The 15,826-nt window shown below is 51.5% G+C and overlaps 1 protein-coding gene across 1 annotated transcript; it reads right to left on the reverse strand.

The window, feature by feature from the left end:
- Positions 1-2,827: 2,827 nt before the first annotated feature.
- Positions 2,828-14,951, reverse strand: CRYBA1 (crystallin beta A1). The gene is made up of 6 exons (XM_050929282.1): positions 14,921-14,951; positions 10,528-10,592; positions 9,258-9,376; positions 6,140-6,281; positions 3,867-4,009; positions 2,828-2,975 (listed from the first exon to the last, which is right to left on the reverse strand). The coding sequence occupies exons 1-6, from the start codon at positions 14,949-14,951 to the stop codon at positions 2,828-2,830; spliced, it is 648 nt and encodes a 215-aa protein (XP_050785239.1).
- Between the last annotated feature and the right edge of the window lie 875 nt (positions 14,952-15,826).

Raw genomic sequence — 15,826 nt, forward strand, 5'->3', positions numbered from 1 at the left:
GGCTTGGAGGCTCTCAACATGTTTACTTAAGGGAATATAAAACCACAATCCCTCCTGACTCTTTCAGTGTTAATGGCACTTTGAAACTCAGCTGCATACTACAGAGCCAGACAGTTGGGCTCATACATGTGGTCTCTCGTGGCAGAACTGCAGGAGCACAGCAGGCGGTGTCTTGCATGGATAACAGCCTGTGCGCGTATATCTGCCAATCGTTCTCATTTCTTTTCAGTTTCCTGGTATGTGTATTAAAATCACAGCAGATCCTGTCTTAGCTGCTCAGGAGCTGAATCACCTCGTCATGTCTAAGAGGGGTAGCCCCTCTCTGTTACCGGTGGGGTAGCTACATACTACCACACATAATGTTAAAGAGAGTTGTTTTCTTGTCCCCTTCCCAATAATTTGAAATAGGCTAAACTATTGTGTACCCAGTTACAAACATAGACATTTTCCAGACTGTGGGAAGGGTGGCTAGAGCATTTAGTGTAATGTGTAAATACCTGCTGTAGCTGTATCTAGTGCAGGCTGTTACAGAGTGATGTCACGGAATGTAAGGCTAGATACTGTCCATGAGCTGTAATGGCAGAATAGATCTTTACTGAAGATGTCATACTTTACACTTTAAATGTTTAAAAAGTTACCTTAATTTCATTTATTCTATATTGCACCAACTGGTCTTCAAAAGTTACCCAAATTTACTACTTTATCAGGAAGAAAACAGAAAATTGTGTAGCTCAAATACATTGACAGACAATAAGTGATGTAAATTGTTGAATAAAAATTTTAAAATTTGTAGCTGTCTACGTGTTTTTCTCATTCTCTCTTACAGAGTTTCTTTTTACAAAACTTCTGGGGCTGGTTAGTTGAGTTTTACTCTTGTGCATTATCAGGCAGTGACAAAATGCAACATTGCAGCAATGTTCATAACCCTTTATTAGAGAGCCCTTGGCATGAAGATAGTGGGTCTGTGGATGTAAGCACAGAACAGAGTATAGAGTTGTCCATTACAGAGCTGCCCTGGTGGGTTAGTGCAAGTGTATCCAGCTGCTACCCAAATAATATCGATTCAGAGATACCAAGGTCAGAAGGAACCACTGTGCTCATCCAGTCTGCCTTCCTGTATAGCACAAGCCAGAGAACGTCCTAAACATAATTCCTAGAGCAGAGCTTTTAGAAAAACATCCAATCTTGACTTCATTGTCAGTGATGGAGCACCCTTGGTAAATTCATCCAACGGTTAATTCCTCACTGTTAAAAATCTTCACCTTATTTCCAGTCTGAATTTCTTGCTTCAGCTTCTAGACATTGGACTGTTATACTGCTCTTTGCTAGACTGCAGAGCCTAGTATTGACTATCTGTTGCCCAAGTCAGTACTTAAGACTGGAATCAAGTCACCCTGAACCTTCTCTTTAAGTTAATAGCTTGATCTCTTTGAATCTTGCTCTAAGGCGTGTTTTCTAATCCTTTTACTCATTCTCATGGCTCCTCTCTGAACTCTCTCCAGTGTATCGCCATCCTTCTGGAATGGTGGACACCAGAACTGGGCAAAGGATCCCAGTAGTGGCTGCATCTGTGCCAGAGGTAAAATAACTTCTCTGCTCCTACACTATTTCCCCATTTATGCATCCAAATATCACATTAGCTCTTTTGGCCACAGCATCGCACTTGGGAGCTTATGGTCACTGATGCCCAGGATAGAATTCCCCATGCTGTAAGTATGGCCTGCCTTCTTTGTTCCTAGATGTGCACATGTAGCTGTATTAAAACACACGCTCTGTGCTTGTGCCCAGTTTATTGAGTGATCCAGCTCATTCTCTGGTAATGACCTATTGTCCTTTCCATTGTGTACCACTCCTCACATTTTTGTGTCGTTTTCTTCAAGGTCACTGATAAAATGCTAAATAGTATAGTGCTAAGAGCCAGTCCCTGCAGGATCCCACTGGGAGCATGCCCCCCGATAGCAATGCTGGTCAGTAATGCCTAATTGCCAACTAATGCAGCACTGGTAACAGGTTTGAGGAGGCATGTGGACTCAGCTCAGCCTCCCTCACTGTGGTGCTGTGCCTTTTGCAGTGCAAGGGAAGGAGGACAGAGCTCTGGGGTCTGTCACTTCAGGGGAGAGGGGCAGAGAAAAAAGTCAAACATTTTGTAGCTGTAGGGCTGCGATGAGTGGATCTGCCCATCTTAGAGAGAACCGCTAATAACTGGAGGAGAACATCTGTCTGCAGGTCAGTGGCCAGGAGACCATATCTGCTCCACGTGGTTTGAACACTGAGGGCTTCTGATGATGTAGCAATGTTGTCTCCCTGTTTTCACTGCAGCCCTTTTCCACCATAGACCTATATTGGGTTGGTTTTGCAAGGAGCCAGGTGTGCTGACGACCTGCCCACTGACAGACTAATGGCCGCAGTAGCGTGCTTGTGAGAAGATCTGCCTAATTCTGACACTCCACTGAAGTCAATGGACTTACCTATGTGTAAAGTCTTTGAAAGGAAGGAGAATTGGGCCCAATGTCTTGGCTAGTTGTGATGTGAATTTGAGATGACCTAGTGCAAGTTTCAATACTCTTTGTTAATTCTGAACACTGGAGTGACAGAGTTCAAACTGTCCAGCAAGGAAAGCTGCAAACAAACGGTAGCATTTTCTTTCAGTGACATTTATTGGTAATTGCAGCAATTAGTACCATGAAGAAGTGATGTCCCAACAGCAGTCACAGTACAAGAAAGGAATCTGTTTTGGAAGGGGAAGTGTTAGCACCATAGGGATCAGTGTGCTTTAGAAATCCAGTGAAGACGCTCTTGGAAGAGGAGAGCCTGTGAACACAAACATCTACTGCTGGACACGCCGAATAGACTGGACCTGGAAGGTCTGGGCGTGTGAGCCCCACTCTCTCCAGTGCTTGTAATCTCCACTGTGATGGTCACTCTCCAAAATGTACTGGTAGCCACGGTAACCAGGATACTGATAGCAAACCCAGCTGGAACAAACAGAAGAGTCAGAAAGCTGTTGGACTTGGAAAGGGGAGAAATCCCCTGGCCTACAAATCTAGAACTGTCCTAGGTGTATCTTGGTGAATTGCTCACCCAAACCCAGAAAGAGAAATAGAGCCAGATCATCTGCACCTAGAAAACCAGGAGAGGAAAAGGCCCTACATGGCACTAAAGAAGAAAATACTCTTTTCTTGTCAAACTGAAGTTAGTTTCCAGCTTTATTGTGGGTAAGCCATTTGCAAACACTCAGGAGTTTGTCACTGTGCTCAGATGTGAACCCATGTGCGGCTGTGTCCAACAGGACTGCAGCTTGTGGTGCTTTCTGGAGTGCAACCAGCGTTCTGGCTGCTGCAGAATTCCTACTAGATCTGCTATTTTTTAAGGTTGCATTCCTCTGAAAAATATGTAGAGCTGTCCTCACCTTAAACCCCTTGGCTGCCCATTCCCACATGCTGAGGTACTAAGGAAAGGGTAGAACTGCATTGTGGCTTGTAGGCTGAATTCTGCATGTTCCATTTCAACAATGGAGATGGTCCTTGCTTGGATAGCCTTGGCTCTGCCTATATTAAGAGAATTTCCAAGTCGATGGAGTTAAACTAGAGCAAGCCCCTGATGCAGACACAGCACTGGCAGAAAAATGGGGTGTACCTAGTCCAGTACCAAACCCAAGTTATCTTCACTTTCTGCACTTGGCTCAGAACATCTCCAGCAGGTCTTGTGCCAGTGGTGGAGCTGGGCTCCCTCAGCGGGGGAGAGCTTTCCTTAGGCCTGTCCCTTTAGGATGCCCTGCCGTGCCTGGGAATCTTCACCCACCCCTAGCCGAGCACTGGGCTTTACAGCCAGCCTCCTGGTGCGCTAAGCCCGCGTGTCTCACTTACGCGCCACACTGCACCTTCATGGAGCCCACTTCGTTGTTTCCCCAGCCCATTGCTTCCAGGGAGGGGTAGTCGTCCAATAGTTCCCACTGGCGTCCCATGAAGTTCTCCTTCTCAAAGACTGTCATCTTGGACTCTTTGTGATTCTGGGCCACAAGAATAGAGCAGACAGGAGAAGGAAGCTAGCAGCATCTTTCAAACAGATTTGTGTGGTGGGAAACAGATGCAGCTCCTAATGATGGGCCCCTCGCTCCAGAGCCTCGCCGTGGCTGCTGACCCCCATGGACCGGCTGTCTCCTATCTATTAACCAGGATCAGAAATCCATGTCTGAAGCAGAAGGGACGAAAACATTTATGCTAAAGCAAGGGAGGTATGGCCATCTACGTCCTCTGCCCTATTGTGTGGGGACTCAGATACTGCAGCGATGGACAGCCCATGGTTCTGCACTTCCCTTCCCAATCACATCAGACTTCAGCAACCCCTGGCTGTAGCTTGCCTTACACCTCTACAAAAAACAACCCAGCTAATTTTAGAGCCAGGTGGGGGGAGGGGATCTGAGTGCATCTGAAACCCACTTGGTGGTGCCTTACTTGCCTTGAAGGCTTAGCCCTGCTGCATAATCACACGACTGGTGGCAAATAGCCAGGAGAACTGTTCCATTGAGCCTCCTTGCTTTACCCTATGCTTACAGCCCATCATGAGCTTGGCCCTGCCAGCGCTGGTGCTGCATGCACTCCTGAGAGGTAGGCCAGTGGGCTCATCCAGCACCACACTTCCCTGTGCTCTACACAGCACAGAGAGGACACTTCAGAAGTTTGTGGACGATACCAAGCTCAGAGGAGTTGCAAGTGCTTTGGAGGACTCGGTTTAGGCAGGAACAATCTGTTGTGCACACACAAAATGGGAAATGGCTGCTTAGGAAGGAGCACTGCGAAAAGGGATGTGGGGGGTCAGAGTGGATCACAAGCTAAGTATGAGTCAATAGTGTAACACTGTTGCTGGAGGTGAGGCGAAGTAGAAGCGAACATCATTCTGGGCTGTATTAGCCGGAGTGTCGTCAGCAAGACATGAGCAGTAATTCTGCTGTACTCCACGCTGATTAGGCCTCACCTGGAGTATTTGTGTCCAGTTCTGGGCACCACATTTGGAGAAGGTCCAGAGAAGAGCAACACAAATGATTAATGGTCTAGAAAACATGAGCTATGAGGGAAGATGGAAAAAACTGGATTTGTTTAGTCTGGAGAAGAGAAGACTGAGGGGGGGATATGAGAACGGTTTTCAAGTACATAAAAGGTTGTTACAAAGAGGAGGGAGAAGAATTGTTGTTCTTAACCTCTGAGGACAGGACAAGAAGCAATGGGCTTAAATTGCAGCAAGGGAGGTTTAGGAAAAGCTTCCTGACTGTCAGGGTGGTTAAGCGTTGGAATAAATTGCCTAGGGAGGTTGTGGAATCTCCATCATTGGAGGCTTTTAAGAGCAGGTTGGACAAACACCTGTCAGGGATGGTTTAGATCAGGGGTAGGCAACCTGTGCTATGGGTGCCAAAGGTGGCACACAAACTGATTTTCAGTGGCACTCACACTGCCCAGGTCCTGGCCACTGCCCTGGGGGGCTCTGCATTTTAATTTAATCTTAAATGAAGCTGCTTAAACATTTTCAAACCTTATTTACTTTACCTACAACAATAGTTTAGTTATATATTATAGACTTGTAGAAAGAGACCTTCTAAAAATGTTAAATGTGTTACTGGTACGTGAAACCTTAAATTAGAGTGAATAGATGAAGACTCGGCACAGGTTGCCGATCCCTGGTCTAGATAATACTTAGTCCTGCCATGAATGCAGGCAACTAGACTAGAGACCTCTCGAGGTCCCTTCCAGTCCTACCATTCTACTCACTGGAGTGACTGACAAGTTTTTAATCAGAGTGGCTGTATTTGCTCACTCTCCAGCTGCCGTTAGTAATCTGTTGACTCTCTTTAACACCAGCGTGATGGTCTCCCTGTCTCTCGGCCAGGCCCCCCAGACGCATCCAGCAAAGGGAAGAGTAGGCGACTGTCAGGCTAATTTGCAGCAGCTCTTAAAAGTTTTAGGCTATTTCATTCTAAAAGAGATGTGAACCCTCCCCTCCCCATCCGCCAGCCCTGAGCCCAGGAAGCACCTTTTTGGAGGTGTGCTTTCTACATCACTACACTTGGCATGAAGGCAGCGGGATGCTGGAAACCTTTGCTGCTGGGAAATGTGACAGGGTTGAAGAGGCCAGGACTCGCACTTACAGCACAGCAGATGGGGCGGAAGGACATCAGACGCTCGGTGTGGTAGGCGTTGCTCCCACTCCAGGCATCCCACTGTGGGTATTGTCCCCTTTCCAAGATAAACTGCTGCCCACAGAAGCTAGTGTGCTCATAACCGATCCAGCTGCAACGACAGAGCATAGGTCCTCCTAGGGCAGCTCTGGGCCTGGAGTCCATGTCCCAGACACAAGCATGGGGGGAAGCAGGCAGGCCTGCCCCAGCTGGCTCCACCATTGTGTGTGTCACTCAGGGAGAAGGGGCCCAGAAAATCCCTATGGGCTCCCTCCCTGCCAGAAGAGAGATGAGGCCAGGCATGGCCCCAGCCATCTCCCGCTGTGCTGTCAGGTCGGTCTGGCTGGCTGCGAGCTGCTGCTTCTCCTGGGCTGAGTGCCCGAGGGGAATGGCGCGTGCATGGCACCCAGGGCTGCTAGCTGTGCCCAGGGTTAGAACAGGCCCTGCTCTAATAGTCATGTGAGCTGGAGGCGGTATGGCACCAAGCTGGCTGAGTTGGTGCCACGGCTAGCTCAGGGGCTAGTGCCTGCCCCGGGTACGTTGCTGCTGGTTGGGCCAGGGATTGGCCAGGCTCATTACACATGCCTGGGTGTCTTCAGCACACAGGCTGCAGCGTTTGCCAAGCCAGAGCAGGGGGAGGCTCCAGGGAATGGAGTCCCCACTTTCCCTGGGTGACAGGTGACCTGCGCCGGTTCTGACAGCTCCACCCTCCTTCGCTTCTCTACAAGGGTCCGCAAGGGAGATTTTCTTCACCTGGTTTTTTACTGTGGAAATGTGGGGCCTGTCACATGCTGCTGCTCCCAGATGTTTCGAGAGGAGGCCCTAGGTCTCTGCTGCCTATAGCGAACCCTGCACCAAAGAGCTGGGGGAGGTTTAATCTTCCCAAGAGGCGCCAGCACGTTCTTTAGGCATAGGAGTTATGGGCGACTAACACACAAGATGTTGGCTCCACTCCTCAGTTGCTCAGGTTTCGCTCTCTTGCAAAGCTGTCATGGGGCTAGTTCCCCAGGCACTCCAGAGGCATCGACGGGCTGAATTCCTAATGTCAGAAACGTCGCCCCCCCTTGCCCCAGTTCTCCCAACCACTCGCGCCTGCCTCTCTCCACCACTCCAGCATCGCCCCACTCTGAGAGGTGCTTCCCCAGTTGCCTCTTGTGCCCATGTGTCTACAGCGCACGCAGCAGGCGAGTCTGTGTGAGGCCAGTACCCACGCTGCCCACCGGAGGCCTGCACAGCACCCGGCAGACAGCACGGCTGTGACTAGGGACAGCTGCTTCTGCCCATCTCTGTTCTGCAGTTAGAGGCCGGATGAATTTCTCTTCCTTTCTGCTCCTTCAGGAGCGAGAACCTGAGCCTCTAAAACCCCCAACCCACCCTGCGTCCCTGCACGTGTCTGCCTAGGAGAGCAATGACTCAGCTGGCAGGTGTGATGGGGAAGAGATGCCCCTTGGTGCATTGTCAGGTTGCGCTGGTGCTGGGCCACCCACAGTCCCCTCCTGTCCTCTGTGTATTAGAATCTCTAACAGGGCTTCCCCACTTCAGCTGGATATAATTTGTGGAGGCGGGTTGCTGGGCACAGGGAGGGTTTGAGGGAAAATGAGCTCGCCAGAGCTTGCACGGGGGTTTGAGGGCTGAGTGGCATGAGCTGTGTGGGCATCCTGGCTGCAGCCTCGGGCAGGTGGACCAGTTAGTAACATGCTGCCTGGTTAGGGTGTGCCTCCTGCCTTAATCCCATTAGCAGTGTCAGCCTCTCTCCACCTCTTCCCCAACCCTAACTGCAGCGGGGTTCTCACTGCAAGGCCTGTTCTCAGCATTAAGGGGCTAGAAGTGGCAGAGAAATTGTCCCTCTGCTGTGCAGCAGATTCCCCATTTTGGTTGGTGGAGAGGGGCTCCTATCACTCCTGGAGCCCTGAGTGTCTCCACGTTTTTCTGCTGTGCACCCCATCTTGTGGACCCCACCTTTCCAGGCAAAGCAATGGGGCAGGCGTCTCTTCAGCGTTCTCCGTGCTGCTGCTTACCTAGCTGGCTGTGTTGCTGAATGGTGGCAGGCATGCTGCTACTAGGCAGAGCATGTGACCAGCGCAGTGCTGTGCGACGCATCCTGGTGACTGGGGCCAACTCTCCTGTTCGGCAGCGGACAGGCCAAGCCGATGTCATTGACTGATGGGATCCCAAGCAGTCATGGGCCCCAGGCCAACAGTCACTCTGCAGGCAGGTCAGGACTAGACTGGCTCTCCTGGGTTGAGAGAACTGTTCAGTGCAGGGCTTGCTAAGCCGGGAGGTTCCACTTAGCCATGTGGAGCACTAGCCGCAGAGCTGGAGGGGGCTTTGGTGCAAACGGGGTCATGCTGTCTGTGGGGATGCTGGGAAGGGGAGATGCCTGTGTGCAGGGCCCTCTGTTCTCCACTGGTGGTTGCCTTGAGTACGTGTTGGACCTGGCAGGCCTGCCTGCATGAGGAAGCTGCACTGGGTTAAGCAATTTCAAAATGACGTGGTTAATCTGGTGCAGAGCCCTGGGTGGGCACTAGCTGGGCTTGCGGGGTTAGCTCATGCTGATTGGGAATGGGATCACACTAACCCACACTCCAGCTGTTGATTTGATGTGTTGTAGGTGACCATAGACTGCAGGCCCTGGCTGCAGCTTCAGATCCGCTCTCAAAGTGAAGTAATGGGCTTAACCCCCATCTCAGCCAAGGGGTGTGTGACAGGCTCAACTGTCCAAAATCTGCCCCTATTCCTCCCTGCCCCTCGCCCGCCCCCTCCTTCTCCAGAAACAAGCCTGCCACGGCTGATGCTGTCCCTGCTGCTCGCTTTAATTACCTATTTTTTCATGTTGGTGTTATCCGCGCTCTGCTCCATCCCACACCAGGCACAGTCGTGCGCTGCAAGACCCGAAATGGGACACTAGTTTCCACCCCCACTCCCCCAGGTAAGTGGAGCCCAGGAGCCACCTGGTTAGTAGGCCTTGTGGTTTAGCATAACAGCCAAACTCCTTCTCCTGAGGTAAGATGACAACCCGGCCCAGCCATGCTCCATCTAGCTCCCCCAAGCCACATGGGAGGAGCTGGACAGAGCTTGAGGTACTTACGCGCCACTTTCCACTTTCAGGGAGCGGATGTTCTGGAAACCGCACTCGATGATGGTGGGGCAGGCTGAGGTGAACTCCATCTTCTTTCCCTGGAAGTTTTCTCGATCGTAGGCTGTGATCTGAAAGGAAGAGTTGTCTCCTCATGAGTGTCACTGAAGCAGGGGAAGGGTGTGGTGCACGTTAACAGTCCTGGTGAACTAGGTGCTCATTGACCAAGAATTAAGGTTAATGCCCCGGCTACAGCTGGACACTGCGTGGGCTGCATCTGTGCCCCTCAATGCTGGCCCCCAGCGCCCTGTTATTCCAGCTATGGGGCTTTGTCACCCAGCTGGGACTTGTAGCACTCAGGTGCATGGGTGGTCAGAACCGCCTTGGCCACATGGATGTGTTCTTTCTCCCCTCCCCTACGGCACACTCTCCTGAACCACATAGGCTGCTGGGCTCTGGTGACGAGCTCCGGACTCGGCTGAGGCATTCCCTTGAGGGGTATGGAAGCAACCACACTCCGCTGAGTGCACGGAGACATGCTGATGCCAGGCAGGCTGCAGAGTCGACAGCCCTAGGGCTGCGCTTAGAACTCACGCTAGTTCTGCTCCAAATTCTCCAGTGCAAAGAGGGTTAGGTGGAGAAAGGAAGAGCAGGGACTTTCCCAGTGCCCTGGGCTGGTGCACAGGATCATCAACTCCCCACAGCAGTATCTGTGGCAGCAGCTTCTTCATCCACATCCTAGATTTACACACCTGCCTCTCTTCTTCCTTCTCACTCTCCAAACCAGCAAGCCAGAACCACAGCTGCTCCCCGGCAAATACGCTAGCAAGCCCCCTTGGTGGCAGCTCTGTCAGACCTCAGCCGGCTTTGCTCCAACCATCCTTGCTCCCCTCACCTTCACACCTCCACCAGTGGGCTGCTGCGCTTGACAGGCACATGCCTTCCCAGCAAAGGACTGCACGTGAGCATCCAAACAAGCAGTGTGCGTCCACTCCTTACCCAGGGCAGGGAATTCCTGCCACCTGCCTTCTGTGCAAAGAGCACGGGCTGCACTCATCGTGGTCCAGCAGGCTGGCACTGGGCTCTTGCCACCGGTGGGTCACTTTGGCCAAGTCATTTTTTGTTCTTCTTTCCTCTCCCCTCCCTGTTGGTTGCATCTAATGTGTGGGCAGTGCCCTGTATGTGCAGTGCCCCTGTGTGGGCAGTGCCCGGCGCACACTCAGCAAGGGCCTCGAGACCCTACATGATACAATTTATAACGTGCAGTACAGCTGGGACGTACCATCCACGGGCCCGTGGGACCAGGCAGAGGGTTGGTCTGAGCCATCTTTGCTGCAGGGCCGGTGCCTGAAAAGGAGGAGGGAAAAGCACAATTCGCATCACAATGACACTGGTGCAGAGCCAAACAGGCTGCTCTGAAAAAGCTTTTTGGCAGGCGCTTGCTGGCGCCCACATCCTGTCCTTCGTTGGGTCACCCCTTCATTCACTGCCGACCCCATGCACTCCCCGGTGTCCCTCGCAGAGGGTGGCGCTGTTCTCAGTGGCCACCACTGAGCATGTCTGACATGAATTCAAGTGAAAGAAAACGCACCTGGCAGCAGGTCGGGGCCGAGACTATTCCTGGACAGCTGCAACCTTGTGAGGTGACTGGGGACAGGTAGAGACACATCCACACACCCCAACACGTTTGGCACAGGTACTAGCATACACCCAGAACCCCCTCCCCAACACACACACACAGAGCAGTGGGGTTGGGTAGAGGTGGGCGTGTGCACGTACACACCCACACAGACCCACCCACCAGTGTGGCTGGGTACAGATACACACACTCCCTCACACCCCACTGTGGTTGGAGATGGTACAGGTATATACATGCACACACATACACACCCCAGGGCGATAGGTTATACGTATAAACACACACACACAGCGTGATAGGGTATAGCTATAAACACACACACACACACACACACACACACACACCAGCACAATAGGGTACAGCTATACACACCCCCACACACACAGTGTGATAAGGTACAGGTATAAAAACACACACACACACACACACCAGTATGATAGCGTACAGGTATACACACACCCACACACAGACACCAGCGTGATAGGGTACAGGTATATACACATACAGACTGCGATAGGGTACAGGTATATACACACCCACACCCACACACCTGCATGATAGGGTACAGGTATATACACACACACACACACACACAGCGCGATAGGGTACAGATACACACCCACACCCTCACACCTGCGTGATAGGGTACAGGTATATATACACACACACACACACAGTGCGATAGGGTACAGATACACACCCACACCCACACACCTGTGTGATAGGGTACAGGTATATACACACACACACACACAGTGCAATAGGGTACAGATACACACCCACACCCACACACCTGCGTGATAGGGTACAGGTACACACCCAGACACCTGCGCGATAGGGTACAGGTATACACACACACACACACACACACACAGAGCGCGATAGGGTACAGGTATACACACACACACACACACACACACACACACACACAGCACGATAGGGTACAGGTATACACACACATACAGCGCGATAGGGTACAGGTACACACCCACACACAGACACCAGCGTGTTAGGGTACAGGTATATACACACACACACACAGTGTGATAGGGTACAGGTATATACACCCACACACAGCGCGATAGGGTACAGGTATACACACACATACAGCGCGATAGGGTACAGGTACACACCCACACACAGACACCAGCGTGTTAGGGTACAGGTATATACACACACACACACAGTGTGATAGGGTACAGGTATATACACCCACACACAGCGCGATAGGGTACAGGTATACACACACACACAGCGCGATAGGGTACAGGTACACACCCATACACAGACACCAGCGTGTTAGGGTACAGGTATATACACACACACACAGTGCGATAGGGTACAGGTATATACACACACACACAGTGTGTTAGGGTGGAGGTATATACACACCCACACACAGCGCGATAGGGTACAGGTACACACCCACACCCACATACCAGCGTGTTAGGGTACAGGTATATACACACACACACACACAGCGTTTTAGGGTACAGGTATATACACACACACACACAGCGCGATAGGGTACAGGTACACACCCACACCCACACACCAGCATGTTAGGGTACAGGTATATACACACACACACAGAGCGATAGGGTACAGGTATACACACACACACAGCGCGATAGGGTACAGGTACACACTCACACCCTCACACTTGCGCGATAGGGTACAGGTATACACACACACACACAGCGCGATAGGGTACAGGTACACACCCACACCCTCACACCTGCGTGATAGGGTACAGGTACACGCCCACACCCAGACACCTGCATGATAGGGTACAGGTATACACACACACACACACACACACACAGTGCGATAGGGTACAGGTATATACACACACACACACAGTGTGATAGGGTACAGGTACACACCACACCCTCACACCTGCGTGTTAGGGTACAGGTATACACACACACAGAGCGATAGGGTACAGGTATATATACACACACACAGAGCGATAGGGTACAGGTATATACACACACACACAGCGTGTTAGGGTACAGGTACACACACACACACACAGAGCGTGATAGGGTACAGGTATAAACACACACACAGAGCACGATAGAGTACAGGTATATATACACACACACACACAGCACGATAGGGTACAGGTATACACACACACACACACACACACACACACAGCACGATAGGGTACAGGTATATACACACACACACAGCACGATAGGGTACAGGTATATACACACACACACAGCACGATAGGGTACAGGTACACACCCACACCCTCACACCAGCATGATAGGGTACAGGTATATACACACACACACAGCGTGTTAGGGTACAGGTATATATACACACACACACAGCGTGTTAGGGTAGAGGTTCTTGCAAGACCAGCCAGGTTCTGAGCTGGTGGCTTAGGGGTTTGTGTGGGCTCGAGATGCCATATGGAGATCATCCCCCGCCCCACTCCCGGGTTGGCTTTCACCAAGGAAGTGCTCTGGTTGCTCGTACCCCCTGCTCTGTAGGAAGCCTGCCCTGGGTTATGTTAGCAGCTGATTTTCTTCTTACTGGTGCCCAGAGATGGTCCCCTGAGCCTGGAGTGCCCCTTGGAAGAGGAGGTTTCTTTCCAAAGAAGACTCTCCACCTGAAAACCTCCTTTTCCCACCTGCCCCTGGGTCTGCAGCCGACGGGAATTCACGCAGCGGAGACCAGAGACCCTGTTTATTTGCTGATTCATTCAAGGCTCTTTTATCTGTTAAACAAACAGGGCTATCTCTCAGCGGAGACCAGACACCTGCTGTGGCCAGGAGCCTCCTGCTAGCCTGGGCAGGGTTAGTTCCTGCGAGTAGAATCAGATCTTCCAGCCAGATCTGCTGGCAATGAGCATCCCCCCCAAATGGCAGGGATTTGGGGGTTGTGGTGTATGAGATCAGTCACATCACCCCTTCCCTGGCCTGCACCTCTGCACAAGTAATAACACCCACCAGGGATGGCTACAAGATACCTCCTCCCCAAGGGGACGTGGTGTTATCCCCCTGCTTGGCAGCACTGTTAATTGACAGCAGAAATGCTGGCAAATGGCAAATACTAAAACCTTGACGAGTGCCTCAGTCCAGCTGTACTCCTGGCTTGGCTGTTGTTTCTGTGAGTCTGTCTCACACAATTTCGTTTTTAACGTTGTCATTGAGAAATTCTGACTACTACCTCCCCCCCATATGCCCCCATCACAGCAGGATTGGCGCACCGCCCGATGCAGAACCAGAACCCAAACAAGTTCTCTCTCTTTTCCTTCCGAGACTGTAGGAGGAAGAGCTTATAATTTGTGTGTATGTATGAGCAGGTGTTTAAGTGGGGAGGTGTATGGGTCTGTGTGTGTGTGTGTATTCCCTGTCCGGGTGTGTGCGTGTGTGGGCATATTCCATGTCTGAGTGGGTGTGAATTGGTGTATTCCATGTCTGGGTGTGCGAAGATCTGTGGGGTAGGGAAGACGTCTTCCTAAGTGTTTGCACAGCACCTACTGGAGTGAGTGGGGCATGGGAGTGTTACCACGATATAGATATTAAACGCTACAAGTGACAGCTTATCTTCAGACAGCGCAGCCCAGGTATAACAGAGACATCACCTGCATACCCAGCTATGCTCTGCTGCATCCTCCAGGCACGGATTCCCTGCTCCGTCCACACATCCGCTAGAGACTTGACTACTTTGCCCCTCAACAGATGGTTGAGGTGAGGAAATCATTGCTACTGAAAATGGCAGAGCACGAAGGAGGTTGATCCCCAGGCTCCTGGGCAGGGGTATTAACCTGAAACCTCCCAAGCTACCTTGTCCGTGTCTCTGGCTGTCACACCCTATGTGTGACCTGAGACACTTGGTCACGGGTTTAAAGGCCCAAGTTGAGAGCTGTGGTGTATGAATCTGTCTCACTTCCGGGCAGTTTGATTTCAGCTCCTGGCACTAGGCAGGAAGGAGGCTGTGTCTGCCTGGCTCTTGGAAAAGGAGAGAGAATGGATGAGGTGATAGGAAAAGTTGAAAATTCAGCCCCAGGACTCACCTAGCTCAGCCTGCACTGCTGCTTCCTCCATGTAATATCTGCCTGCTCCAGCGCCTCTGGTTATATAGCAGACGGCTGGCCGGGACCCCAGGCCAGCATTTGTAGAGCAGTCAGCACTATGCTTTCTCTGAGATCCTTTCTGCTGAGCCTCAGAGATTCCAGCAGCTCAGCCCCATAGTCTGAGCCACGGATCGGCTGTTTGCACGGCTAATCTTGGTCACAAATGACTCAACAGCTTCGTTGCTCTGGTACCTTCCAGCCTGGCAGCATCATTCTGTCATGAGACAAGCTTGGGGTTCTGTCTCTGTCCCCTCCCCCCTCCCCTGCCAGGACACCCCCCACGGTTGCTCAGAAAGGTTCTTGGTATTTGCTTTTTCAGACCAGTGTTTTGACTGTTTTCAGAGACGAGCCTTGCAGAATGGGACAAAGATTCTCCCTAGCAAGAGAAGAAAAAGAGACCAAGAGCAAAGGAGGGATGATACCCAGCCTGAAGCACCCCACCCTGCTAGCAGCTGCTTGGAAAGGGGTGAGCCCTGCTGCCCGACCAAGCCAGAGGGCTTGTTACCCCACATGCATGTAAAGGAAGGGGAGCAGCTCTCTGGGCAGAGAAGATTTAGGGTGTGAGCTGAGTGACCCTGCAGGAGGACCTGTCTCAATCTATATTAGTACTCAGACGGCCCCCATCACTCTAGTATCTGAGAACCTCACCATCTTTAATGGATTTACCCGTCAGATTATCCCAGAAGTGGAATTATCCCCATGGGTTCGATGGGGAACTGAAGCCAACAAAGGCTAAGTGTCTAGACCAAGGCCACGCAGGAATCAGTAGCAGAACCAGGAACTGAAGACTGGTCTCCCAGGCCCCAGGCAGGCACCCTGACCCCTGGGCTGTCCTTCCTCTCTGGG

This window comes from Gopherus flavomarginatus, chromosome 19 (genome assembly GCF_025201925.1).
Source record: "Gopherus flavomarginatus isolate rGopFla2 chromosome 19, rGopFla2.mat.asm, whole genome shotgun sequence".
Classification (NCBI taxonomy): Eukaryota; Metazoa; Chordata; order Testudines; family Testudinidae; genus Gopherus; species Gopherus flavomarginatus.